Source organism: Gekko japonicus, unplaced genomic scaffold, assembly GCF_001447785.1.
Source record: "Gekko japonicus isolate JY-2015 unplaced genomic scaffold, Gekko_japonicus_V1.1 scaffold163, whole genome shotgun sequence".
Classification (NCBI taxonomy): domain Eukaryota; kingdom Metazoa; phylum Chordata; class Lepidosauria; order Squamata; family Gekkonidae; genus Gekko; species Gekko japonicus.
Window position 1 is genome coordinate 709,285 of NW_015161950.1, and position 26,902 is coordinate 736,186.

At 44.9% G+C, this 26,902-nt stretch overlaps 1 protein-coding gene and 1 non-coding gene across 2 annotated transcripts; one reads left to right on the forward strand and one right to left on the reverse strand.

The window, feature by feature from the left end:
* Nucleotides 1-4,422: 4,422 nt before the first annotated feature.
* Nucleotides 4,423-12,712, forward strand: NDUFA4 (NDUFA4, mitochondrial complex associated). Its single transcript, XM_015429431.1, has 4 exons — nt 4,423-4,543; nt 7,786-7,874; nt 8,491-8,551; nt 12,313-12,712. The coding sequence occupies exons 1-4, from the start codon at nt 4,502-4,504 to the stop codon at nt 12,367-12,369; spliced, it is 249 nt and encodes an 82-aa protein (XP_015284917.1). The 5' UTR covers nt 4,423-4,501; the 3' UTR covers nt 12,370-12,712.
* TRNAT-GGU lies at nt 10,317-10,388 on the reverse strand. The gene has a single exon. It is a non-coding gene; the product is annotated as a tRNA-Thr (tRNA).
* Nucleotides 12,713-26,902: the final 14,190 nt, after the last annotated feature.

Sequence of the window (26,902 nt, forward strand, 5' to 3'; positions counted from 1 at the left end):
GGGTCCCCAGGGCTTGTTGCACACAAGTAACCAGACAATGTTTATTTTTTAAAAAATATTTTATAAAGTTTATTTAAATTCTGTCAAATAAAGATTTATTCTACTGGCAACACACTACTCTACAATCATACAGAAAGAAAACAAGAAAAGCTAGCCCACCTGTCTAATACTGTTAGCCACAACACCTGGATCTCTGAGTTACGATGGGGAAATTAGCTAAGAGACCATTTGCTTAATAGGTGCGCAAGCTAGGAATCGTACTCCAACTATACCAGAGTCAGAACCCACTTGGAACAGCACAGACAACAGACAGGAAATATTTTTATGAAGTTTATTAAGAAAATATCCCTAATAAATTCAGTTAATCAAAAAAAATATCATACACACACATACACAAGAGCTAAGAAATACAGGGTTGAAGTGATCTTAAGAGATCAGAGATGAAAGAGGGCAAAGCATTGATGGGGTAATAGCTACCTTACTAGATGTGGCACGTCCATGGAGAAGAAATTGTGGACCAAAAAAAACTTTGGGGGTGACCTGCCAGTTGGCATCCTGGGGCAGACACACACTTTCAGGCCATGTTTCAAAACGCCTGGGCAATGAAGAGGGCAGGAGTATTATGTATTCTGGCTCCTGATCAGAGGCTGCGGGGGGGGGGGGCTCAGGAAACACACTGGAAAGCTGCCATTGCTCAGCAATGCTGAAATCTCCGTTGAAATCTCCCTACCACTTGCAGGCCTCGGTTCCTGCCGGAGCACACCGGAGCACCGCTCCACCAGTCAGGAGCCCAGGGGGTGGGCACATAAGCCCCGCCCCCTGCTCCCACCAGCCATCAGTTGGGACACAGTGGGGGGGGGAAACGTTCCCCGCCTCCCTAAGCCACGGGGTGGTGGCCTTGGACTCGTAGGGCCAAATTCCACCTCTCGCTCGAGAGGTCATTTTGGCTCCCCCAGCTCTCCATCGAGGCTCCTTAAAAAGTTATGGCCGCCCTCACTGTTCTCGGTGACAGCTGTGACGCCCGTGCAGGGGCGGGGCGGGGCAAAATGTTCTCCTGCTTCCCTGAGCCCCTGGGTGGTGGCCTTGGACTCGTGGGGGCAAATTCCACCTCTTGTGTGTAATGCGAGAGGTCATTCTGGCTCCCCCAGCTCTCGGGAGGGGCTCTTTAAAAAGTTATGGCTGCTGCCGAGGTTCTCGCCGGCAGCTGCGATGCCCGCGGGGGTGGGGGGGAAGGGGTGGGGTGAAACGTTCCCTTACCTCCCTGAGTCCCAGGGTGGTGGCCTTGGACTTGTAGGGGCAAATTCCACCTCTCGCATGGTCATTCTGGCTCCCCCAGCTCTTGGGAGGGGCTCTTTAAAAGGTTATGGCCACCGTCGCTGTTCTCGGCGGCAGCTGCGATGCCCGCATTGGGGGGGGGGAAACGTTCTCCTTTAACTTTTTTCCCACCATAGAGAACAATGGAGGGGATGGGGGCAACCTGTTTGGGGGCCCGTAGAATTGGACCCCCTGGTTCAATGTTCCTGAAACATGGCGGGTATCTTGGGGAGAGGCTCCAGCAGCTACCCTGTGATTTTGGAGCCTCTCCCTCAAACCCCCTCTCCTCCAGCCCCCAGAATATACCCTATGTTTTCGCCAGTGACTTCAATGGCCCATAGGATATAATGGGGCCGAACTGCGGGAAGCCGATTCAGATCAGGGGATCCTGAGGAAGCCAAGGGAAGGTGGTTTAAACCGCCTCACCTTCCCTCCAGCAGCCGGCTTGCTCGGGCTCCCCGAGCAAACCAAGGGAAGGGAAGGTGGTGGAGCAGATGGAGACATTGAGCCTCAGCTCCACAAGTAATGAGCACTCGAGCCCCGCCCCCAGCAGCCCTCAGGCCGGAGCACCTGGAGCAGTCTTGGGAGGCGGATTGGCAAAAAGCAAAACCAAAAGTGCAGGAACTCAAGAGAACTCCAGGAATGGAGCTGGTTCCTCTTCCACAGCCCAAAATGCGACCCACGAACCCTGAGCTTGCCTTTTCTCATTTGCGAGTCTGGCCTCCGCACTCCTTTAACGAGGCAGCCCTGAAGCTTGGAGCGGCGGGAGTTTCTTTGCAAGTAGCTTGTGCGGCTGGCTGAGTGCCTCTTCTGCTTGCCCACCTCTCACCTCTGCACCTCATCTTCTGCCAGGCATGGAGGAGCCCAGCTCGCCCAGGCTTCTTGCCTCCTGCTGCCTTGGCCCTCTGGTGCACGGGTGAGTCCCCAAAGTTTGACTCTTCTTCTACAAGTCTCTGGCGCTGGAGGTATTCGCCTCCTTCCCTCCTGCCTGCTATGGCTGCATAATTGTGAGAGATTTCTTAACATAGTGTTCCTGCCAGGGAAGCTGGGGACCCTGCCCATGAGTCTCCATTTCATCCTCACAACAACCCTGTGGGGTAGGTTAGGTAGAGAAGGGGAGATTTGGCCCGGGGTCACTCAGCCAGCAGAGTGAGAATACAAACCTGGGTCTCCCCACATCAATCTGCAACTCTGATCACTTTGCAGTGCTGCCTCTACTGATCTGTAATGTTCCAGAGGTGTTGTAATGTAATACTCAGTTTCTCAAACCAGTGTATGCCTGTCTGTTGGTCCACTTAGGAGTCTTGATCCTGGTTGTGTGGTGGGCTAGTTGTGGCAAATGGTAGGGAAGCTCAGTATTTCTGTATACAGTTGTAGGGGCTTTATTGCAATGTGGTATGGCCTGATTTTATGTTCTTATTCCAGTGTGGGGTGTGTGGGGGGCAATGGAAGCTGAGTGATAGGGTCTCTCCAAGTGATTGCCAGAAGTGAGATGCGTCCTGGTCTTGTGTCTTACAGATAATCTTACAAATAGTCCTTTGCATTTATATCATGCTTTCAACTTTAAAAGGATCATAATGCTGATTTTGTGAACTTAGACAAATCACGAGAGGTAGAGCAGGAAGGGTTGCATCAGTGCTTAGTTCTTGTGGCCCTTTCTTACACGCCCAGGGAAATGCTGATCGCCACTTTGGGGCCAGGAAGCAATTTTTCTCCAGGCCAGTTTGGCCCCCAGTGATCCTGGAGGGTTTTTTAAAAATCATATTCTGGGCGTGAAACAGGGGTCACTGGGGTGTGGGGGATATTGGTGAATTCCCTGCATTGTGCAGAGGGTTGGACTAGATGACCCTGGAGGTACCTTCCCACTCTTTGAGTCTATGATTGTATGAGTGTATAATTCACCAAGGCTGGCTGTGGGCACCCCAGCCCCTCTGTCAGGCAGAAGCGCCTGAGATCCTCCCCCTCCCCTTTGATGGACTTGGAGGCGAAGGGAAGGGAGAGGGGGGGAAAGAATGGATCCCAGGTGCTTCTGCGGGTCAGAGGGGCTGGTGCACACTTCCGGGGATGTCAGGGGGTGTGGCATATGCTAATAAGTTATGCTAATGAGCTCCTGCAGCTCTTTTTCTACGAAATGACCCCTGACCACTTGCATCTAACAGGTCACGCATCCGACAAGGTGGGCTCTGGCTCACAAAAGCTTGTGCTGCAATAAAGTCGGTAGTCTTCAAGGTACTACAAAACTCTGGTATTTTTGGACTCAGGCGTTCCACAGCGACGCTTCTTGTGTGCAAGAGGAATGTGACACCTACTGTACTCGAGTCCCGTGGCCCCTTGAAGACGAACAAAACCGATTGTAGCATACCGCATACGCTTTCATGAGCCAAAAGATCTTACACTGGAACAAGGGTGTAGACTTTCCAATTTCCGGGGGGGGGGGGCTGGGGCTGGGCCAGAGGCATTGCTGTGCTAGGAGCAAGGGTGGCTCCCGGGGGAGGCTGAGCACCTTCCTGAAAATTTCGGCAGAGGCTGAAGCCCCGCCGCCCCCACGAAGATTACGCCTATGCACTGGAATACATTTTGCCAGTCAGTAACAGAAAAGCGAAGCAGGAGTCCTGCGGCATTTAAACACTAAGTCTGCAGTCCACTTGGAAGTGCTCAGGACTGTTATCCATACAAGCGCAATGGCGAGAGCCATCAAGCACCCACCCGCAGCGAACGCCCGCCTCGCTAAAGGACGTTCCAACTCGCACCAGCGATCACCACGGCGATAAAACCCACCAATGCCAATTCACGGATGGAAAAACAACACCGCCTCTCCCCCTTGTTTTCCTATTCAAATTCACACATGCGCTATTCCCCTCTTGCGGTCGTCTTTTGCTAGTGTCTAACCCATTGCCTGTTTCTTGTGCGCGGAGTGAGGCGTACAGTGGCTTATAGGACAAATTAGGAAATTAACATCTCAAATCGAACTCATCGCGCCGTTAATATCATCTGTTTGAGCGCGCGAGTCAGGGCGGCGAGTGCTTTCCCAATGGAGAACTCTTACAAGGCGCCGTGGTGGACAACCACAGCAGGCCCTCGGAAGAGGGTTGAGGGGTCCTCAAGTGACATTGGGCTTTTCTCAAGAATAGCAGAGACGACCTGAGGTAGAAGAGGAGGCGGATCGGCCCTTGGACAATTCGTCGCCATGTTCCGCCTCATGATGAGCCATGCTAAAAAACACCCAAGCGTGAGTGTTTCTGGGGCTGGCGGAGGCGAGCGCCGGTCCTCGCACACATCTTCCCCCATTTACAACCCTCCCCCCGCCCCTTCTAGCAGTGGGAAAGGTTTTTTGTTTTTAAAGCTAGAGAAATTTCGTTCCTTCATTTCTGGCCACCCGCGGAAGTAGGGAAGAGAGTTTTATATGTGGCAATGAACCCCGGACAGCTGAGGTTCCCCTTCTGCTGTTTTCATTGGGGTGGGGTAGGAAGGCTGTTGATGAAGCGCTGCGATTCGGCGCAGGCTCCTTCGTTCGCTGTAGTCTTCCCTGCAGTGGGCGGTCTTGCGTCTGTGTGAGTGAGTGAGTGAGTGAGTGAGTGAGAGATAGAGAACGGCAGGTTACCTCCGAGCTCGGAGGAGGCTTGAAAATACGCATTTGAGACGGTAGTTAAGCAACCTGTCTTCCCCTACAATCTTCATTTCTCTCGGAGTGGGGTACATGATGGCGAAGTGATGAGGCGTCGTGAACTCGGCTAAGCGCGAGTGTTCCTACCTTCCACGCCGTCACGGGAGGAGTGGTTGATGCTGCCCTCATCTGCGAAGGGTGCTCTGCTCTTTTGATTCGAACCCATGGAAGGATGGAAAGGGCTGCGTTTAATCTCCTGCTCTGTTTGCTGTATGAACCCCCCCTCGCCCCTCCCATCCTGTTCTTGATTAAATAACTTCATCCATGGGATGTTTTTCTACACCAAGAGTGCGTTCAGACGGGGGCTTTACATCGGTATAGGTGCCGGTTGCAGTCGTTCACCGGCGTTCAGACGGGGAACATCTGCCTCCTGTCCCTAACCGGTGTAAAGCCTTTTACACCATTGCACTCTGCCACTAGGTCCCCAAGTGGTGGTATCCTGAGTGCAACGGTTGTAAACGCTGTACCTTGCTGTCTGATCGCTCTCCACTGGTGCCTAGCCATTTCCGTCGGAAGCCTGAGGCTTCCGTTCTTCCCCCGCCATTTTTTTTTAAACTGAGCGATATGCGCTTGGGCGAAGCTTCGCCCTGAGCGTTTGTTTTTTTTAAAAAAAGCCCTTACTTTAACTATCCGGAGGAGTCCGGGACTTAAGGGAGGCCAGTTTGGGCTTTAAACTTTAAAGGTAAGTCCTTACCTTTAAAGTTTAAATGTAATGGGGGGGTTGAGCATGCGCAAAGATCGCCATTCTGTGAATGGCTGCCTATGCGCATGCTCAAACTGTGTTTTTTAAAAATACAAAACGCAGCGTGTGACCGGGCATACAACGATGGGATCCGCAAAATGGAGGTAAGTGTGATCGCGTTCCAACCGGTGCAGTTTATGCCGGCAGAAAGGCCCCGTCTGAAAGCACCCCAAATGTGAAAAGTACGCAGACGGAGAGTGATTTCAGCAAAGCGTACTTTATTCGATCAGGAACAAGACACCTTGGCCAGCTCGCAGGTCGGCTTATATTCCCCTGGAAACCGCCACCCAAAACCCCCCCCCCCACTTCCCAATAGGTTATTTATTTATTTATTTATTTAATTCAATTTATACCCCGCCCTCCCCGCAATGCGGGCTCAGGGCGGCTTACATAGGGGCAAACGCCAATATAAAACATAATTAAAACCATTTAAAATCCAACAGTACAAAACATTCATAACGAGTTACTGACTAAAGTGCTCTAGATGTTCTACATGAAATTTCAGAGATGGCATATTTGAACTGTTCAGCATCGTCTGCTCCAGGGAAGCATTGATGTTCCCTCATCCAGGGCCAGGTGAAGATGGAATAATGATGATGGTAGTGGCGGCTCCTACTCATACGCCTGGTGGAAGAGCTCCGTCTTACAGGCCCTGCGGAACTGCACAAGGTCCCGCAGGGCCCGGATCTCCTCCGGGAGCTCGTTCCACCAGATAGGAGCCGCCACCGAGAAAGCCCTGGCCCTGGTAGCGGCCAGCCTGGCCTCTTTGGGACCTGGCACTGCCAGGAGATGTTGGGTCCCGGACCGAAGTGCTCGGGGGGGAACATATGAGGAAAGGCGGTCCCTTAGGTAAGCTGGACCCAGACCATATAGGGCTTTAAAGGTAAGAACCAGCACTTTGAAACAAATCCGGTACGCTATTGGCAGCCAGTGCAGCGCTTTCAGCACAGGCTAGATGTGGTCCCTTCTAGGAAGACCCATCAACAGCCTGGCCGCAGCATTCTGCACTAGCTGCAGCTTCCGGATTTGCGACAAAGGCAGCCCCATGTAGAGAGCGTTACAGTAGGTACATAGGTAAATAGGTTCCATAGGCTCTCTGCCGCGAACCTAGCTCCCTGATTGGTGCGGCTTGTCTTCGCGACCCCATGGACCAGATCACACCAGGCCCTCCTGTCTTCCGCCGTCCTCTGAAGTTTGCTCAATTTCATGTTTGTTGCATCTATGACACTGTCTAACCGTCTCATCCTTTGCCGTCCCCGTCTTCTTTGACCTTCAATCTTTCCCAGCATCAGGATCTTCTCCAGTGAGTGCTCCCTTCTCATTTGGTGGCCAAAGTATTTGAGCTTCAGTTTCATTATCTGGCCTTCCAGGGAACAGTCAGGGTTGATTTCTTTTAGGATTTCTTTGGTGCGGCTATGATCCGCATAGTCCATTGTCTCTTTGAGCGAAGCTCGTTTGCTTCTGACCCTGACCCCGTGGAACCCAAGCAGGCCACGCGGTCTGAGTGGGATACATTACAAAATGTAAACTAGCCTGATGTGGCTGGACTTGTTTTTTAAAAAGTATTTTACGGCTTGGAGTTTGTTGGAGAGAAGTCAACACCTCCCTCCCTCCCTTCGTCCCTCCCATGCTCCTTTGAGTGTTGTTTCAGCCTGAAACCCTGTTTGAATGATATAGGTGTGCTGCGGATTTGCTGGCCCTTGGGTGCCTCCCTAGAAGTGTATGAAGGTGTTTGGCATGTCTAAAATTGCCATGGGAGCAGATTAGGAAAGCCTCCAGTAGAAAAAAAAATTGTGTGGAAACAGTACTGCATCCTACGGAACTCATACCTCTTACCCATAACTCTTTTTGTCTTCTTTGTGATTATTGGCAGGTTTAGTATGTTGTTGCCAGCCAGTATGCCCCTCCCAATATGCCCCTTCCATATTGCCACATACTTCCATTTTTTTCATCCCTAAGTATTTACCTATTGTGTATCACTGTATGGTTTACAGATTGGCTAGATACATCATAACTTTTGAGATTTGCCCTTACTTTAACATCACAATTTTTTAATTTCTTATAGTTGGTTCCTCTTTTCCTGTTCATTGGTGCTGGAGGAACTGGTGCAGCCTTGTACCTCTTGCGTCTGGCTGTTTTCAATCCTGATGTTTGGTAAGTAGGATTTCTTAAGTGGTGTTTCCATTTAATTGTGCAGTAGAAGGTGGCCTGTTATAGCATAAAACTTTCTCATTAGCAGTCTCAATTTGAAACGTAGTGATAATGCTTCAGCTGTAAAATGTGGTTATATATTGCACGTAGTAAAGAACAACTAAAAAAGGGTTTTCAGGGCTCTTCTCCCCTCCCCCCAAATATGCACAGTTTAAAATAAAGTAACCAATTATAATACAGAGGTTAAATAGGAACTTTTAGCCAGTTTATTGCTTATAGAGTATGCAGGATTTAGTTACAAGAATCCCTCTTCATTTCATTACAGACTGCCACCATCCACGCTAAACAGCAGCAAAACTTCACATTTCTGTGATAATATCATTTTGGCTTTAAATGATATCTTAAAATATGGTTGTTAAAATGGACTGTGCTTCATTGTTATAACCTGAGTTGCAGAAGATCTCTGTACTTATAAATGGTGGCAGGTGGCAGGGCACAGTTACGTTAGTGAGAATTTCCAGGACCATGTCTAATGAATGGTTATGCCATACATGGTATTAACTTTATGAAAGTGTAGTGGTTGCTTTAAGATATACTTTTGTTATCTTTTTCTGTGTAGTTGGGACAAGAAGAATAATCCAGAGCCTTGGAACAAGCTGGGACCCAATGACCAGTACAAGGTATGATGCAAAATCTCTGATTATACATTCAAAAGTACTGAAATATCATTTAAAAACCACACTCCTATGGTTCTGCATATAAGTACCTATTCCTAATATAAAAACAAATGTCCAATCATATAAATATAGGTTAAAGAAACTGTGATTCTTCTCTAATTGTACCTGAGTACTCCATTGGCACTTTGAGCACTGTAGATTGAGCCTAAGCAGATCAATGGGCATATGAAATATTGTACATCTTGAGGAGTTGCCCATGTTTATCACCACTAACTCCACGAGTGATCGAGTGAACTCAGTGTAAGGTCCATGCTGTATATGATGAGTTTTATGTATATTTTTGTTCAATTTATGGAGTGCTCAGTCTGAATGTTACCACTGAGAAAGGCTTTTAGCCAAAATGCGTTTTGGTATTGGTTCTTGTATATGGCTATAATTTGTACCTTTTAACCTGTATTTATATGAATGGACATTTGTCTTCATATCGGGAATAGGTACTTATATGCAGAACCGTAGTATTGTGGTTTTTAGATGATATTTTAGCACTTTTGAATGTATAATTAAATTATATATGTTTTTTTTACATTATATCTCAGTTTCATTCTTTTGGTCTCAACCTTTTCGGTTACCTTTCTCGTGCAGGGTTGTGTTTTTCTCCTTTTTTGGTTGAAGTGATGCAGATTCTCTGTCAGAGCTCGTGATTCCATTGTATAGGTCTTTGACCACTCTGGACCGAAAAGAAAAACTTTTACTTGAAAACAAAAGTAGCTTTTCTTCCTGTGGGACTACTGTAGCATTATAGCTTATTGCTGCTCCCCTTACCTCAACTCTAGTGTGCTTGAACAAGTCTGTTACACAAAGTTGATGGAAGGGCTGCATAGAGAGAGGGAATATTGAGAGAGAGAATATATGGAGAAAAGCTCCTTGCTTTTCCCATCTCATGACACCCCCTACCCTCATGAGATCAATGTCCATAGGTAAAAGCTGCTTAATTTATATCAGTGGTATATCTTCTATGTGCAGAATTCATTGTGGTAGTCAATCCGAGAGGCTACGTAAATTATAGTAGCAAGATCCCAGCCCTCCCACCCCAAAGGATGTAGCTGGTATATTACTGTTAGAAGTTGCCTTGATACTTGTTTTTTCAGGAATATTCCCAGGCTGCATCCTTCTTTGGTAAAATGGTTGCGTCCTAGAGCAGTAGATTTCCCATTAATGTCCTTTCTATCTTATATGGCATTAGCTTCAGCCTTTTAATGGTCACTTCCTTGGCTGGTTTTCAGACATTCCTTCAGATGAAATTACAAATGGGATTTTGGGTAGAGAAAGTACTCTTGGAGACAAAACAGTATATAACAGATGTCATGCTTTGGTTTATAACTGGCATGTCTTTCTTTAGCTTCATCTGGTCTCATAGAACTAGTTTAAAATATTTTGAGGTAGAACCGTCAAATGGCAAAATGCGTTAGTTGGATTAAGAAATACAGATATCACTTTGGCAGAATGTTGACCTGAAAATATTTCTAGCTAAGCTAATTCCAGTCTGTTATATTGGCTTCATGTATCTGTAGAATGAATTCTGGTTTGTAAATTAACATGGTTTGGGTCAGCTGTAAACTCTCTTGAACGAGAACCAAAGACAGTTCAAATGCATTGGACACATGAAACTACCTTATACTGAATGAGATCATTTTTGTCTGTTCAAACTGGGAACAGCTCTCCAGGGTCTCAGGCAGAGAGGTCTTTCACATCACCTGGTCCTTTTAACTGGAGATGCTGGGGATTGAACCTGGGACCTTCTGCATACCAAGCAGATGCTCTACCACTGAGCCACAGCCCCTCCCCTAAGGGTGTTCAAAGTAAAAGGAAATATAAACCTGCATTATTGTAATCATTAGTTATAGTAAAATCCAAAATAAAACTTTTGTAAGATCATGAATGTGTGCCAAAGAAAAGAAATGCCATATAGGCTCACACTCGGGTTTTGAATTGGAATGTTTGTTGTTTTACTTTAAAAATTCATTTTTTGTAAATGTTTCTGCCTAAGTAAATGTAGAATTCTAGCCACTTCCTGATTCTTGACTGTTGGGGGGGTGGGGGGGAGGCTTTGAAATCTGAAGCTCAAAGATCCAACTTGGCTTAGATTTTTATTATCTTGTACCTCAAAATGTGGACATTTTTTAATGATTCCAGTAGGGAATGTGCCATTTTTGCAAAAGAATTCTAAAATTAAATTAAACTACCTGAGTAGATCTTATATGCCCTGAACTAGTTTATTTAATCTGAAAATGGTCTCTGTGTTTTTATTGTCTGAGAGAATCATTTGGAGTCACGCAAAAATGTCTTGTAAGCAGATTCAGTGTAAGCCAGCTGCACTTGTGTAACAGCCTACCAGTTAAGGCAATCTTAGCTTCATTTCTCCCATATTTGGTTTTGTATAAAAGATGTCATCCAGCTGTGTTTCTAAAAGGAGCCATAAAGGCTTGTGGAAAGAATAAATATGTAGACTTGCCTTAAAATAACTTCAGATGTTTTAGTAACACTTCCTTGGCAGAACATTATTCCAAGAACTGTAGGAGGATAACTATTTGAGGGATGCTGAAACTCATTGTGCATTCATGTGTATGCCCGCCATGACACAGTCATGCATCATCTCAAAATAGTGTGCATTTCTTCAAAGCTTATATATGCACATATAATTGATTAAAACGTATGCAATTAATTGGCTGCAATTTTTAAATCAATTTTCTGATTCTGCTCAAAGTGTTTTAGCATAGGTACAGAGTTTTCTGCACTCTGGAGAACAAGGGCCATTAATAGTACATTCTTAACTTTACTAACATTGTAGTACTTTTGTAGAAGTAAATGCAAAGATTTCTTCCTTTTTGTGAGCTCAAATGGATTCTGCTTTCAGATGGCTTGAATTTCGCAGAACTGTGGTGGTGTCTATGCCACATGAGATTGTATACAAAACAAAAGTGAGATACACAGTATAAAATATGAACCACAAAATAGAAACTATGTAAAATATCTCTGGATGTAACTTCTAAAGAATGCTTAATAATATACTTTCAAAAATTACACAATTTGTTGATTTTGAAAGTATTTATTATGCATTCTTTAGAAGTTACAACATGAGATTGTATGACACTAGAACATGCAGCAAATAGATCTAGTATTTGGTGTTGTGCTGTTCCACCTATAGGAACCAGCCAAAAATTTGAGAGGGATTCTTGCTCAACCCCTGCCTGCTACTCTACCCACCTGACTGCTCTACCCATCACTCTGCCTGCCCACCAATTCCCCTCCCCACTAGTCTTGGGAATGATGGTGTCAGTAGTTCCTCCGTCTCCCCAACCACCTTCAGTGCCACTGCTTCTGCCTGTCTAACACAGTTACAACAGCTTCCTCCTCTATCCCCCACAGCTGACCAATAGAGGTATGTTGTCCGTTTAGATCATTGAAATCAGACAACTTTGACTGTAACTATGATGCTTTTGCAAAAGGCTCTTTCACTGTATAGTGATTCACTGCAGAGTTCTAAATCTAGGGATTAAAGGAGAATTGAAGCTTGCAGGCCATGCAGGAGTGACATGTCTGTAGAAATAAATGGAGATAAAGATAGTGCAATAGACTCATGGTAATGAATCTGTAACTGTAGGCCCTAACGATGCAAGAAAGTATGAAATAGCACACATCCACAGAAAACTAGATGTAACATTTTTATACAAGCATGATTCCTGTCTTAATATCTTTCTCTTTAGTTTGTTGCAGTTAACATGGACTACAAAAAGCTGAAAAAAGAAGGCCCAGACTACTGAAGAACAAACTTACTCCCTTTACAAGCTGCACAAAATGAAGGTCCTTAGGTCTTCCGGAAGCTATCCGCACAACTCATTCGCTTAATCATCCAGGAAATACTGAATTTTGTTGCACATGGCACTTCAATCATGTTCTGGAAAAGAGCTTATTGGGGCTTAATAAAATTGTGAACTTGAAATCTTAATACTGTCATCTTTTGTGAAACAAGAATTTCTAGACATGGGCATTTGCGTAAAATATGTGATCGCTGATTCAAAATACAATTTAGCTAAAATGCTTATGTGAACTATGAGTGAAAAATAAGGTTTCCTCCCCCCAAATTAAAACCAGCTACAAAAAGTACTTACAGCCTTTTATTTTGTTTCCGTTAGTCCTTTCTGAAATGTATCCTATAAAGAGCAGAAAGCGTTCTGTGGTGTTTTCTATTTTCTACTTGAAAAACACTTCAATTCTACTTGGAGAATGTCTTGGATAACATTCAGCCCATGAATTAGGCCCTCAGTGGGTTGCAATTCCCTGCAGACCTCTTTTTTTAACTTTTGGAAGGATCTGCTTCCAGTGTGCCACCATGCTTTCTGCATAATTTATTGTGGAACTCACTGTCAGAGTACTTAGTGATGTCCACTAGCTTAGATTGCTACATGGGACCTCCCCTTTCAAAGACAGTATATTTTAATAGCAGTTGCTGCTGGCAATAACTGAAACATCGGTGCCTTTGTGTCCCTGTGTGCTTTCCTGGGCCTTCTAGTTGACTTCTGTGGAAAGCAGCATGCAGGATTAAATCAACCATTGTTCTAATCCATGATGTGAACAGAAAATTGAAAACCTATATCATTCCTAGGAAATACTTTTTTTTGGGTGGGGGGAGCAGTGTAACTGTCCAATTTCACTTCCAAGCTGCCTCTGCTTCTCTGTCTACCCTTAAGCAAGGCTCTATACTGGTTTTCCTTTTCATAAAGTCTTTTGAGTGTGTGTTATTGCTATATAATGGGCTGAATGAGGTGAAAAATTTGTGCAAACTGATACAGAATGTCTGAAGCCACACAGGATCAAAAGGATCTTTGAGCTGTATAGGAACTGGTGTTCCTCTTAATTCATTATTGCATATTAAAAGGAACTGTTTCGGGCTTTCATTGAACTATAGCTTCATATCTGAAACCGGTTCAGTCATAGGATTTCTATCTTGCCTCTCCCATTCCTACTCCTGTAAATTATTTCCTTGTCTTCCTTCTGAAACACAATGAGCATTTTGAAGATGGAAGCAAAATTTGGCCATGGACCTGCTTCGTTGTGCTCTGCTCAACTGCCAAGCTCCTGGAAGGGCTGCAGAAAGCCTTTTCTGTACGAATCAAAACCGTCATCATCAAAATGCAAGTGGAGTATCATACAGTATCAGTAGCATGCTTATTTTGTGAATTTCAAAGACAGCTGTCAGATGTGGAAACCCAGAAACTAACGCTCTCAACTTTAATTCACCACTGCTAAGCTTGTACTAATGCAATTATGAAAATATGTCTCTTTCCACTGTACACACAGCTTTGTTCTGTGATCCAGGAAATGTAATTGTAGGGAGATCAGAGGAGGCATCATCCAGAAAGAGTGAATCTATCCACTTGGTAGGTGAGGCTGAATATCTGTATTGTAAATCATAGGCACAGTGTGTCCTGAATGCTTTCATCCTTCCTCAGGAAAACAAAGTGGCCTGTTAAAAATAACCAAAAGATATGAGAAGATACTGGAAATGCCTATAGTTCAATTGAAACAAGTGGAGAAATTAGGACAGCCTTGAAGCTTAGTGCTGGAGCGGTCTTAATTTCTGATCTTGGAGAGCTTCTTCTCTGTGTTACTTTAAATGGATGCCCTTCTGAGTATTTGAAGAGATTTGGGTTGTGCTGGGCTGGCCTAATAGACTTTCCTGCATTTGAAATCTGAGAGGTGTTTAAGTTCCAAAAGTCTTAACAAAGCAGATCATGCCAAGATAAGCAAGCATACTTATTTCTTCAGCCTATGCAGAGCCTCAGTCACAATGTTAGAACCACTGTTGTGCCTGGAGACCAGTGCTTTGAACAGAAATTGAGGTAGAAAAATTCTAATAGAAGTTGCTGATGCCTCTAGCATAAAGACATCAGCTGTGGTTCTTTTTTAAAAAGAACGTGTCTGTTTATTATTTTAAATTAGAGATATACAAATTACAGGTTAAACCAAAAAATAACAAAATGTTAAAAATCTTTGGACAGACATATACAGTTTGTGCAAACACCCCCCCCCCCAAAGTGGCTTAACAGAGAAAAGAAGAGTTTGGATTTATACCCTGCCCTTCACTTGGAGTCTCAGAATGGGTTCCCATCTCCTTTCCCTGCCCCTCCCCACAACAGACACCCTGTGAGGTAGCTGGGGCTGAGAGAACTCTTTTGAGGACTGCTCTTAAGAGAACAGCTCTGAAAGAAGTTGTGACTGACCCAAAGTCACACCAGCAGCTGCATGTGGAGGAGTGGGGAATGAAACCTATTCTTCCAGACAGAGTCTGTGGTCTTAACCACTACACCACACTGGCTCTCCATAATGAACAGATCTTAATTATGAAGTAACTAGGAGTAATGCCTGTTGTGGGAAGAAATACAACGAGCTCTAGAAGGAAGCTCCAGGTGGGTGTCCCGGCTGTGGCTGGTGGGGCGGCAGAGGGAAGTGGAGAATAGAGGGAGGCAAGCCATGTTTATTTCCTTCTGCTTAGCTTTAAGGCAGGGCTGTCTCAAGTCCTTTTGCTGCCTCAAGCGGGTAGTATGGGAGGACAGCCTCATGGTAACACGTATGGTTCCCTCCACCCCTGACTTATGTTGATTTGGGGTTATGCAGTGACAGCTAAAGTAAAAAACCCAGCTCCTCCTATGCCGTGTCTTCTGGGTTCCAAGGGTCTGGAAAGCGGTTTCATAGCCAGTTACGGGGTTGCCAACTCTGGGTTGGGAAATACCTGTAGATTTGAGGGGTAGAGCCTGGGGCGGGAAGGGGTGGGGAGGGACCTCAGCAGGGTATAATACCATAAAGTCCACTGCCCAAAGCAGCCATTGTCTCCAGGAGAACTGATCTTGGTCATCTGGACATCAGTTGTAATAGTTGGGAAATTTTCTGCAGGGGAAATGATGTGCTGTGGCTAGGGAACATGGTGATTTCTGGGAGATCTCCAGGCCCCACAGGGAGATTGGCAACTCCAGTGACCATTTAAGGGAAGATTAGGATATGTATTTTACCTCAGGACACATTCAATGACTCCCAACAGCAACAGCAAACTGATTAGAATGTTAGAGGCAATCAGGCTGCATATGCAAACGACCTCTGTGTTCTGACTGGCTGGGGGGGGGGGGGGGGACAGCAAACGGTTTAGAATGTTGGAGGCAACACTCAGGCAATGCAGCCAGTGGATAGGGACAGCTTCTGAGTGACACATCATGGAGCCAACTGATTTAGGAGCGTGTGGAATGTTCAGAAAGTGCCACCCCACTTCACAATTATATATAAGGAGACATCAACTACTAAGTTTTCAGAGCAACCTCCTCTCAAAGAAATCTCGGTTGTTTCTGAAAACCTGGTCTAATTAACAGCTTTAGTTTTAATGCTATGATATGTTCGGTGCTGCTTTTTGAAAGTCTGCAGTCTGTCTATTAAAAGTCTCTACTACTGCTGAGAGATGGGACTGGATTGGAAGTTGTAGCAGTGAGAACTCTTAGGGAAATCTGCTTCAGATTGCAGGCTTGCCTTTTCTGACAGTTGATAACTAGTAATGGTGCCATGTCTTGTAACTGAGAAGGGTTCTGCACTGATATCCCCTCTAGCCTGTTACATATCCTGGCTGAAATCTGAACCAGCTTGATTTGATTCCACCCAATGAGGGGTAAGGGAGATGGAGTTAGGGAAGCATCCATTACTGCTAGGAAGCCAGTGAACTAAAATGCCCAGTAGCAGTGTATGTTTCTGAACTTGGTCAGGAGCCTTCATTGCCCCAGTTTAGTTTGGGAAAAGGCAGTTCTCTTATACTTGGTTTTCCCAGACTTTCTCACAGAACTTTCTGAAATACTCCAGACTTTCTCAGAGTGGTCCGAGAAAGGCTGAGCTAACTATGAATTAAGCTGTTATTACTGCTTCTGGTGGTAAACCAACAGTAGTGTTAAGTTATGTTTGAAGTGGTACAACACCATGCTACAATAGTTATTAGCCATAGGTGTAGATATTGCGATATGCAGAAAGCAATAATACCAATAGTGGTAAAAAACAATGTAGTATGCAAAGCTCCACCCTAGTGGTGGATGTGACTTCTGCGGTTAACTGCTGTGCGGGAAAGTGTCCATGGTTCAAATAGTATGTCTGTTTATCGGGTGTATTAGGTGAGTTCTTGTTCCCTTGGCTGCTTTGCTTGAACTGCATATACAACAAAGACGGGGAAAAAGCATTGATGCTATGCTTATATCATCCATGGGAGTTGTATCCAGTGTTCCGTCTAAGCTGAGCCTCCAGCTCACACAGTTTTGTGTTAGCTCAGGAAGGGTGGCTCCAGAGCAAACTAATTTATGCAGTAACCAAATCACTTGTTCACAACCTTAATGCCAGTAGCTCAGAAAGTAGAATTTTTGCTCACAGGACTCCATAGCTTAGAGAGAGCTTTGGTTGTATCAAGAGCACTCTGAAAGTAACAGAAACTCAATGCAGACAGGACACAGGTAATGTTGGCTGGTGGGTCTCTAGAATAAGAAGCTGAAGAAGAATGGTCTGTTCTAGATAAAGTTCAAAGCACTGTTTTCACATTGCCTTATAATCTTTACACCAGTAGGCCAGTATCGTTATCCACGTGTTGCAGATATGTGACTGAGGCTGGGAGCCCAGCATGCCAACGGCCAACTAGTGAGGGTGTGGCAGAGGTGAGATGGAAGAGATGACCTCATGGATCATAGCCAATTCATTCTCTTAGTGCAGCCAGGATGGCTTTGTAAGCAAGCTATGTCAATCTCACTCTCTTCCCTCCCTCACATACAGGATTTTCCCTTCTGTCTTCTTTGTTGCTGAGCAGCCCCTTTATTTATTTACTTCTTATTTGTTTGTCTAAAGCTTCTGGTTTTGAAATGGCACACGAGAGGCTTTTTAAAGTTCCAAATAAATAAAATGTTTTATTTAACCTGGAGTAGAAAAGGTCACGTGGAGTCACATGTAGGATGTATGAGGTGAACAGATAATGAAACTGAGGCAACTTTGTATTCACAAAAACACCAGATAACCTGTTGCCAACAAGCAAGTGTTTCTGCTATTCAACAAGGTCTTTAAAACATTGAGGAGAGAGGCTTTCTTTTCAGTTTCTGCTAAAACACTCCAGCATAGGTTTCTGAGTTTCAACAGCATGTAAACTTTAGAAGGCAAGAACATACAACCAAGTTCCCTAAATCCTTCTTTATACACAGACCAGGGATCACTCCTTTCTTTAATCGCCCCCCCCCCCTTTTTTACTGTACAGGGATAAAGTCTCTTTACTGGAAGCTATTTCCCTTCTTAACCGAGCAAGGATCACTTCTCTTTACTATAAACGATTTCCCTTTTTGGGCTTGAATGAGGATCATCATTGGTCCGCTCACTCTCTTAGATTTCTTCCGAGTCCACAGTCAGTGCTTAATTGTCTCTTCTTTAACTGTCAGTTCCCAACTGTCATTCCTTAACTGACTCTATCAACAGAATTCTGTTCCAACAGCCTGTCACTTAAAGGTTCTCAGACTCTGTTAGGCATTAACCCCTGATAGTCTGTCACACAAGCCTATATGATTGGCTTGCAAGCTGCTGATATCTATCAGCAACATTTTTCAGGCAAAGAATTGGGAGTTAATTAAAAGGACAAATCTTTACCTCTAGTTTCACAGATCTTAAAAGGAAGTGATAATGTGTAAATTTCATGCTGTTGATTTAGGATTGAGCCAATACATCCTTTCCAAGTGATTGCATCTGAAACAATGTGACAAATGGGCATGCTATAATACCCTATGTATTTATAGAATGGCACAAAAGAATAGGGTATAAAAAATTTTCATGAATGTCAGGCAGTTGGAAGTTAAAATGAATTAATCTATGCCTAGCATTGAAGGGAATTACTTTAATTTTGCATGGGTTCTTTTGTCAAATATAATCTGAGAAGTCATACTGCAGATATGTTTCCCAACTCTGTCTTGTCTTAAAAGGTGACTTGGAAGAATGGCTATATAATGACCTATAAAACAGAGTAATTGCTCCATTGAAGCTGGATTGAACTGTCATATTTCTCTGAAGTCAAAGGTGAGGAGTTCTAAAGGCTGATAGCATACTTTAACAAGTGATGAATAATTTCAAATGGGCAGAGAAGTCAAAGCAGTTTATCCTCTTCAATATTCTAGCCATTACTTTGAATTCAACTGATTGAGAAAGAGACACTTCCTCTGAGACAATGAGAACTAATGGTTATTACTTGAAGGATAATTTGAAAAGGGAGGCTGTTAATTAGTTCTACCGTGTCATAGGCCATGGGTTGTTCATGCCCCCCTTTAAAATGCTATTATTTTAACATAAAAACAAAAAGTTGTAGTGTGTATTCTGTTTTTCACATGAGCTTTGTTAGTTCACATTTCTTGAGAGGTATTGTTCTTTCTCATTCTTAACCATTTCATAACCTCTAATGCTTCACAGATGGAAAGTAAAATCACTCCTAAGTATCTGTAACACTTATATCACAAATACCTATTTGTATCTCTCATACATGTGGCAGCACATGTGACAACATTAAAATGAAGGGAAATGGAAGGAAAGTAGCACCCAGCTTGGGGACCAAATCCCCAGATCATTGACTAGACGTGTATGGAGTGCCATCGTGGCCCCAGATAGATTTTTTCAATCTGTCAGGACCCTTATTAGAAAATAAACTGCTGAAAATCCCCCCCACCCGAGCAGAAATGCCTTCTGTATGTGCAAGGGCCTCTTTAGATCTAAACCCTGGGTCTCACCCTAGTCTCCTGTCTAGGTTGAAATGCCCCGAGGTTCAACAATATTGTATGCTCTCAGATTATTTGCTGGGCTTCACACACAGTAAGAACCATGCTAAAATAATTCTATGGGAAGATATTTTTGGTGGTTTCGAAACAAGGTTTGTAATACTAAAATTGTCTCTGAGTGAATCTGGTGAATGTAGGACTAGCCCAACCAGTAGTCATCTGTCCGGGGTACCAAAATTCTAGACCAGCTGACACTTTCAGAATAAGATCGCATAAACAGCTTAGCAGCACATGACTAAATTGATATCCTCCAAATTCTAGGGGACACAATGTTTATTTATTACATTTATACCCCACCTTTCTTCTATCACAGATCTCAAGACAGTATATATAGTATTCCCAAGTGGTCTCCCATTCAGACACTGACTTGAATGAATACCCGCTTAAGTGTAGCAAGGTTATTGGATCTGGTGCTGCCTTTCCATATCCTGGAACAACAAAGTTGTGTGCTCTCTATTGGTTGCATAGGGCATAGATAACAGTTGTAAGGGGAAGAAAGTAAATACGACATCTCCTGATCAACAAGGTAATGTCTTGGTATCATCTTGACCATCTAATATGCTGATCTTATGCTGGCTAACATACATTAAGTTACAAACTGCAGTCAGTCAACAGCAACCTTTTATTTTATCCATGGTAATAAAAAATCATGAGCTATATTTCAGTGAATTATCCCATTAATCCCACTAATTAATGCCAGATTCTTGGATTTATTTTCAACATGGTAGCATCTCCATGCTGATCCATATTGCCCATAGGTTCCACATAGCAATTGTTCTCTCCCCCCCCCCCCCGGATGTATGTCCAAGTAGATTAGCATCCTGTAAAATTCTCATATATAAGGTATCATGAATCTTATATGGGTACGAAAAATCTTACATGTAAGAAAAAAACATTTTGTGAGAAATAGCCTTCAGGAAGGGGGTTGATATGTTAAAACCAGGGCTATTTTTGGGCAAGAATGCACAGGAACAGAGTTCCGGCTGGCTTCTGAGTTGGCCACGCCCAGCAGGAGCTCATTAGCATAATAGGGCACACCCAACAGCAGAAACTCATTAGGATTGGCTACATTCAGGGTGTGTGGTCTAACATGCAAAGGGTTCCTGCTACAAGAAAAAGCCCTGGGTTTTGACAACAAACAAGGTAAATAGAATAAGAAGCAAAAGGTGGGTGTGGCTGGATGACAACACTTATGGTGACATGGGGGTGTGGCCTAATATGCTAATGTGATGTTCTGTCAGGGTGTGGCCTACTATGCTAATGAGTTTCTGCTGTTGGGCTTTTTCTACAAAAAAAGCACTGGTTAAAACAGTTCCAAAGGAAGATGAGCTGAGTAGTTTCTGCAGTACTGGCAGCTCCACAGGGTGGACCCAGTTGTGATAATGCCCATCTAGGTGAAACCAGCCCCCAGGTAGGGCCTGGAGTTCTCCAGAATTATAACTGATCTTTGGCCTACTCCAGTCAGTTCCCTAGAGGAAATTACAGTCTTGAAGGATGCAGTCCCTGCTGAGCTCCCTCTCCTCCCCAGGTACTATCTCCAAATCTTCAGGGATTTCCCAAGCTGGAATTGGCAACCCCATCATCACCTCCTTCTGCACTATTGGTAGCCAGGTCCATGCCATTGGCTCAGAGCTGGGTGGAGGCAGCATGGGAGGAAGTGACAGCTAGCTGGAAGCTCCAAACCAGGACAGTGGCTTATGGGGAACTTTCTAGGTAAGGTGAAGTGCCAGTCTGCCTCTGGGCCTTCCCTTCACCGCACAAAACAGGCTCAGAAGAAATCCTCATCAGGTGAAAATGACAGGTCAAATATAGGGTAGGGAGAGTTACCAGATCATAAATGAATGTGAGAAATGCAAGTCTTCACTGTACCCTACTAATGTATTTCCAAAGTTTTTTACTCTTGCTTTGCATTTTGGACTTGCTGGACAATTTTTCTCCCTTTCATTCAAAAGGGAGCTTGAATGTTCTGCTGTGATAGGTCTGGGTGAGGCTGAGTGAGAACTGTGGGGGTTTTTTTTGGAGAGAGAGACGGAGTCTGAACAATGCCATTAAGGCTCCTGACAGTTTGATAGCTGCATCAGCCTCAAATCCAAATATTAAAGAAAGGGTACTGAGCATTCATCATGTGCTCAAAACAGCAGAGAGAAAGATTGTTGGTTATGCCCCTTTGAAGCTGAGCCTTTTCCCCCCTTAAGACAGCCTAAGAAAGTGAACATTATAAAGGCAAATAGTAATGTAATTCACTGGGAAGAATTCATATGTGCTGGCAGTGGGTTTTACACTGCGTCCACCTCACCCAATAATTCACAGTTCATTAGTTTGAATTTTGTCAGCAAAATAATAACTACCATTTATAGTTAATCACAATATAGGAGATGACTTTAAAACCAGTACTGCAATTCAAAGACAAATGCAATGGCCTGTTTTTCATACAGAATGCAAACCAAGCTTAACCTTGGGCAATTCATGTCCAGAGTATTTACAGAGCAATCCTAAACAGAGCTACATCCTTCTAATCCCACTGACTTCAAGAGATTTAGAAGAGTACAAGAGGGGGGGGAGTATTCCCCACAGCTCCCGGTCTGCAGAAGCGGCAGCAGGTGAGCCCAGCCTTCTTCCTCCCCCCTCCCCCCCAGTGGCGGCATTGAGGCCAGCCCACCAACCTTTCTCCTTCCCCCTCACTCCCCTTACTTGTCAAGAAGGAGGAAGCCGCCGCAGGTAAGCCTTCTTCCCCACCCCTGCATGGCCCCGATGGTGAGGCCCGTGCGGCTCTGAGATGCTGGGCCCGCCAATCTTCTCCCGCCCCCCCGGCAACAGCAGTGAGGTCCATGCGGCTCCAAGCTGCCGAGCCTGCCAAACCTCCCCCCCCTGCAATGGCAGCGAGGCCCATGCAGCTCCGAGCTGCCAGGCCCACCAAACCTCCTCCCCCACGGCAACGGCAGTGAGGCCTCAGCTCAGCTCAGCCCGCCAAGCCTCCCCCTCCCCCAGTGGCGGCAAGGCCTGGCCAGCCCGCCAAGCTTTCCCTCCCCGTGTGGTGGCAGAAGCTGAGTGGCTCACAGCCGCCAGCCTGCCAAGTCTTCGACTTCCCCCTCCAAGTGGTGGCGGTAGGGTTGCCAAATCGACTTATCTCGCTGGCGGGGGACTCTGGGGTGGCTCCCAGAGCGCGCACGCGCCGCATGCACATCACAGGCAAGTGACGTCATGATGCCGGGTACGCTGTGGGCGGGGCCACAGCCATTTGAGGGGAAAACATAGCTGTGGCCCCGCCCCCAGCGTGCCCGGCGTCATGACGTCACTTGCCTGTGACGTGCATGCGGGGGTGGGGTTTCCCCCGGGGCCCGATTCCACGGGGGCGGAAATCGGGCCTCCAAAGTGGGGGGAAATCCGCCCCCCAGGGGGAATTGGCAGCCCTAGGTGGCGGTGAGGCAGTTCGCAGAGCGTTCCCTGCACATGTGCATGGAATGCTTTTAGTTTTGGGGGGATTTAAATATCCCCCCTATATTTTTTCTACTTTTTAGATTTTTGTGCACACCTGGGGACTGCCCCAAGTGTGCAGGGAAATCTCCCTGCCCCTCAGGTGCCCCCGATGTGCGGATTTAGATATCCGCACGCAGGGGGCGCCTTCGCTATTAGATATATAGATAACTATTGAAACATGCACTGTCCTCCAGTGAAGTAGTAGGGCAACAAACAATTGAGAAAAATGTTTCTTCCAGCAACCAGCACGCCTTTTGTTTTTTGGCAATATAACAGTAACAGAGTCCTAATAGCCTGGGAAACAATTCTTTAAAGAAAATGTTTACATAAATTTTGCACTCTGAATTATGCTTTTCATTACTAAACCAACCTAAAGTGGTTAAATTATGGTGTTCTACAGATAGGATGACCAAATTTGCATCTTCCATTTGCCAGGACTGATTTTTGAGATCATCTGGTTTGCCAGAGTGGTGTAGTGGTCAGCATGACAGACGAGTCACTCACCTTCAGTCTAGCCTACTTTACAAGGTTGTTGTGAGAATAAAAGGGAGAAGGGATGAGTGTGGTAAGCTACTTTGGGTCCCCATGGCGGAGGAAAGTGGAATGTAAATTAAGTAAATAAATAGATTTAAAGGAGGATGGCCCTTATTTTAAAACTCCCTGCCTAATCTTTGGCCAGAAATCTTCTTTGTTGTAAACTGACTGTACCTTGTAAATTACATTAGGATCAAATGAATGAACTTGAATTATAAGCATACAAGCATATAAACACAGTCTGGTCTCTCCAGAGATTTAATATACCCTATATTGACCCCTAGACAGAATGAGAAAATTTGTGTTCTGAGAGGTTTTTTTTTTTTTTTTAATCTATTGCTATCATATTATCTGAAAACAAAATGACATGTTTGCCAAGATCTGACAGTCTTCTGTTCCCTCATTTACTGCTTCTGAGCACATTCTTTACTCCAGTGGCTGGAACTACCTGCCAAGCTGAAAACATCATCCTATCACTTGGACCTTTATTATATGGTGAATACTTCAGCAGCTATGAACCATGGTAAGTAACTGGAGCCTTCATGTACACTGGTAATATATCAGATACTGGGGACAGACTATAAGGGAAAGACATTACCTGCATGCCTTGCTTGGTGAGTGCAGGTTGGCTAGATGAAGATCCAACAAGGCAGTAATTACGGTACATCCTGTCAAGTTCAGGCATTTATGGGATAACTGTCATAAACAAAGAATTAGCCCCAGACTCTGATAATTAAGGTAACAGAGGTTTTAAATGCTGCAACTTTAAGTTACTAGCCTATTCTAATTTGATAATTTTTAGGGTACTATATATCAAGTTAGGGTTTAGAGGACTGTATGGTTACACTGCTTCTCTTTATCCTCAATCAGCCTGATGCTTGTACAGACATCCGCGTGCTTAATTTTTTATTAAACTTTCTTATAATTTGAATGCCTAAGGCCTAATCTCTATACCTACACCATTCCTAACTCAGGCTGCAGTCACATGGAGCATTAGCCATGCTACAGAGGCGGAAGATAGGCAGATTTTCCGGGCGCAATCACACCGCAACATCTGGGAAGCGTAGAGCTCCCGTGGCGACCCCGAGGCTTCCCACCGAAGATGCAGAGTTAAAAACTAGTACCTCTGAGGTACTAGTTTCCGGAAACCGCGGGGCAAGGGCTGGCGTCTAATCGCATTTCCAGTGGTGGCGTCCGGTGCCCGCCCATGTCCCTTCGCAAACAGGTCCCCCCCCCAAGTCTCCACAAGATGCGCACAAGCACCCAACGGCGCATGCGCACAAAGAGGGAAGCGAAAGTGCCGTTTCGGCTTTAAAAAAATAAATGACCCCGTCTGTCACGGCAGCGGCACCTAGCCATTGCTGGTGTGATCGCGCCGTGCCGCATCTTTGCCGTACTGCAGGATCGTCGTGTGATCGCCACCCTCGTTTACCCACCGGCACCGAGGGAAGGACCCGTGGTGTGCCGCAGGCGTGTCTGATCGTGTAATTGCGGATCAAACTGCGCCGGGGCAATTAGCCACGCCTCCCCCCCGCGATATCCGGCCCGTGTGACCGGGGCCTCAGTTATGCTTTCCAAAGGAGCAGCAAAGGGGAGGGGCAGCAGTTACCCTATATCATCTTTGAGTTTTCCCTGAGTAAAGAATAGCAGTGCAAATGACATCATGTTCTCCCTCTCCCTGCTCCCAACCAAGCCCTTGGTCAGGATGGGGGATCACAGACTACCACTGCCTGTTACCAATTAGAGCAGCAGCAGCAGCAGTTTGTGTGTGTGTGTATGGGGGAACCCTGATACCACCTGTGGCATCATACCACTTCTGATTAAAAAGGCAGGTCACATAAGGTCACTCTAGGAATTGCCGGAAACTGGGTGGTTTTACTGTAGAGTTTCTGGTGATTCCTAGATCTCTCTATATGACTTCTGTTTTTTATGAGAAGTGGCATGACACTGCAGTCAACTTTAAAGCCTTCCCATGGCCCTGCCAACAGCCCTCCTCCTGATTGCCAGGTCATGCCTCATGACACTAGCAGCAGTTCACCTCACCATCCCCAGAGTGTGAAAATGCAAACATGCAATATAGCATCCTCACACTAGCTAGTATGACTAAAGCAGAAGATGCTGCAAATAGGGAGAGCCTTTAAATGGCAACATATTTAAGAGTGCTGAAAGAACTGTTCTGCAGGAAATACTCTTCCAGAGTTGTTGGTGGCTGTGGACAATACCCAGAGGAAAGCTGCTAAACTAAGAGTAAGGGAAAGTGGTGTCTCATCAGGTGGAACCCTGGACAGTGAAGACTTCCAAGCACCTGGACAAACAGGAGTGGGGCTTGCAAGACCATTTCCTAAAGACATCCTTTCCTTATCTTGATGCTTTCTGACACTCTAGTCCATTTCCTAAATACATCAAAATTTGTTGAAAACTGGAAGTACCATAAATGATGTAAAATAAACAAAATGGACAAAGAATGTCCTTAGTTTTTATATCTTATTCTCCTGCCATAATTTTGGGGGGTTTAGCACAGAAGTAAGCTTTTGGAAGAAAGGAAGGGAGGAGGCTATATGCTATCACTCTACACTCAGGACACAATCCAGGACAAGCAAGACAAAGGTATCTATTAGGCCCCATTGTGATGGGATTTCACTCTTGGCTAATGTTTGCTTATTTGAGCCAGACTATGTTTGAGACAATAGTGGTGGGGGGGAGAAGAACACAAATTTGGTTTTCTTTCCAGTTTGCTTTGAGAAAAGAAAGAGGGAAAAGAGAGGTATTGGTATTGAGAACTGTGACAGACTGCACTTTTAAAAGTGGAGGAGTGCTGTGCAAACAAAGAACTGTAAAGGGTTCAGTCTTCACAGAGCCAGAGAGCCTTGAGTGACAGGCTGTTCCAGGAAATCTGATTGGTTAGCATCAGCTGAACAGGGAAAGACTTCTGAACTGGATGCTGAGGAGAATTCAGTCTGATGTCAACCCTAGTGGAGAAGAGTCGAGTACTGACAGTTTTGTAATTCAGCCCTGACAGAGTGGAGTTTAACATGGATAGGAGAACTGGGGAAAGAAGGCAAGGAGAAGTGGGTAGTTAAATGGAGACTCCCATTCGGGCCAAGGAAAGGGGATAGATCTTCTAGGGAGAGAAGGAATTTCCCTACCCAGTCTAAACAGGATGATAGCTGTGAAGAATGCAGAGATCCTTGGTCTGGTGTGGTTAGAAACTGCCTTTAGAGATGTTAAGAAGCAGTTAAAAACTCAAGATGAGTACTGATGTTTCAAGAGAAGGGGTTTGGGTACTGGAAAGAAAAAAGAGTGTACCAGCCTTCTGGAAACCAAAAGAGTTAGAGAATATTCAAAGAAAGACTACTGAAGTGTTTGGGAAAAACATTGAAACAAAAGCTTCTAAACACAAAGATTTAAAGTCACTGTGAAAAGCTTAAGAAACTCTCATTAGCCTGAAACATAAGAACTAAAGTCTGTGCAT

Bases quoted from the DNA above. Each gene is read 5' to 3' on its own strand.
- NDUFA4 (XM_015429431.1), top strand. From the start codon at position 4,502: ATGTTCCGCCTCATGATGAGCCATGCTAAAAAACACCCAAGC. The intron at 4,544-7,785 runs GTGAGTGTTTCT...AATTTCTTATAG, and splicing joins ATGCTAAAAAACACCCAAGC to TTGGTTCCTCTTTTCCTGTT. The intron at 7,875-8,490 runs GTAAGTAGGATT...TTTTCTGTGTAG, and splicing joins GTTTTCAATCCTGATGTTTG to TTGGGACAAGAAGAATAATC.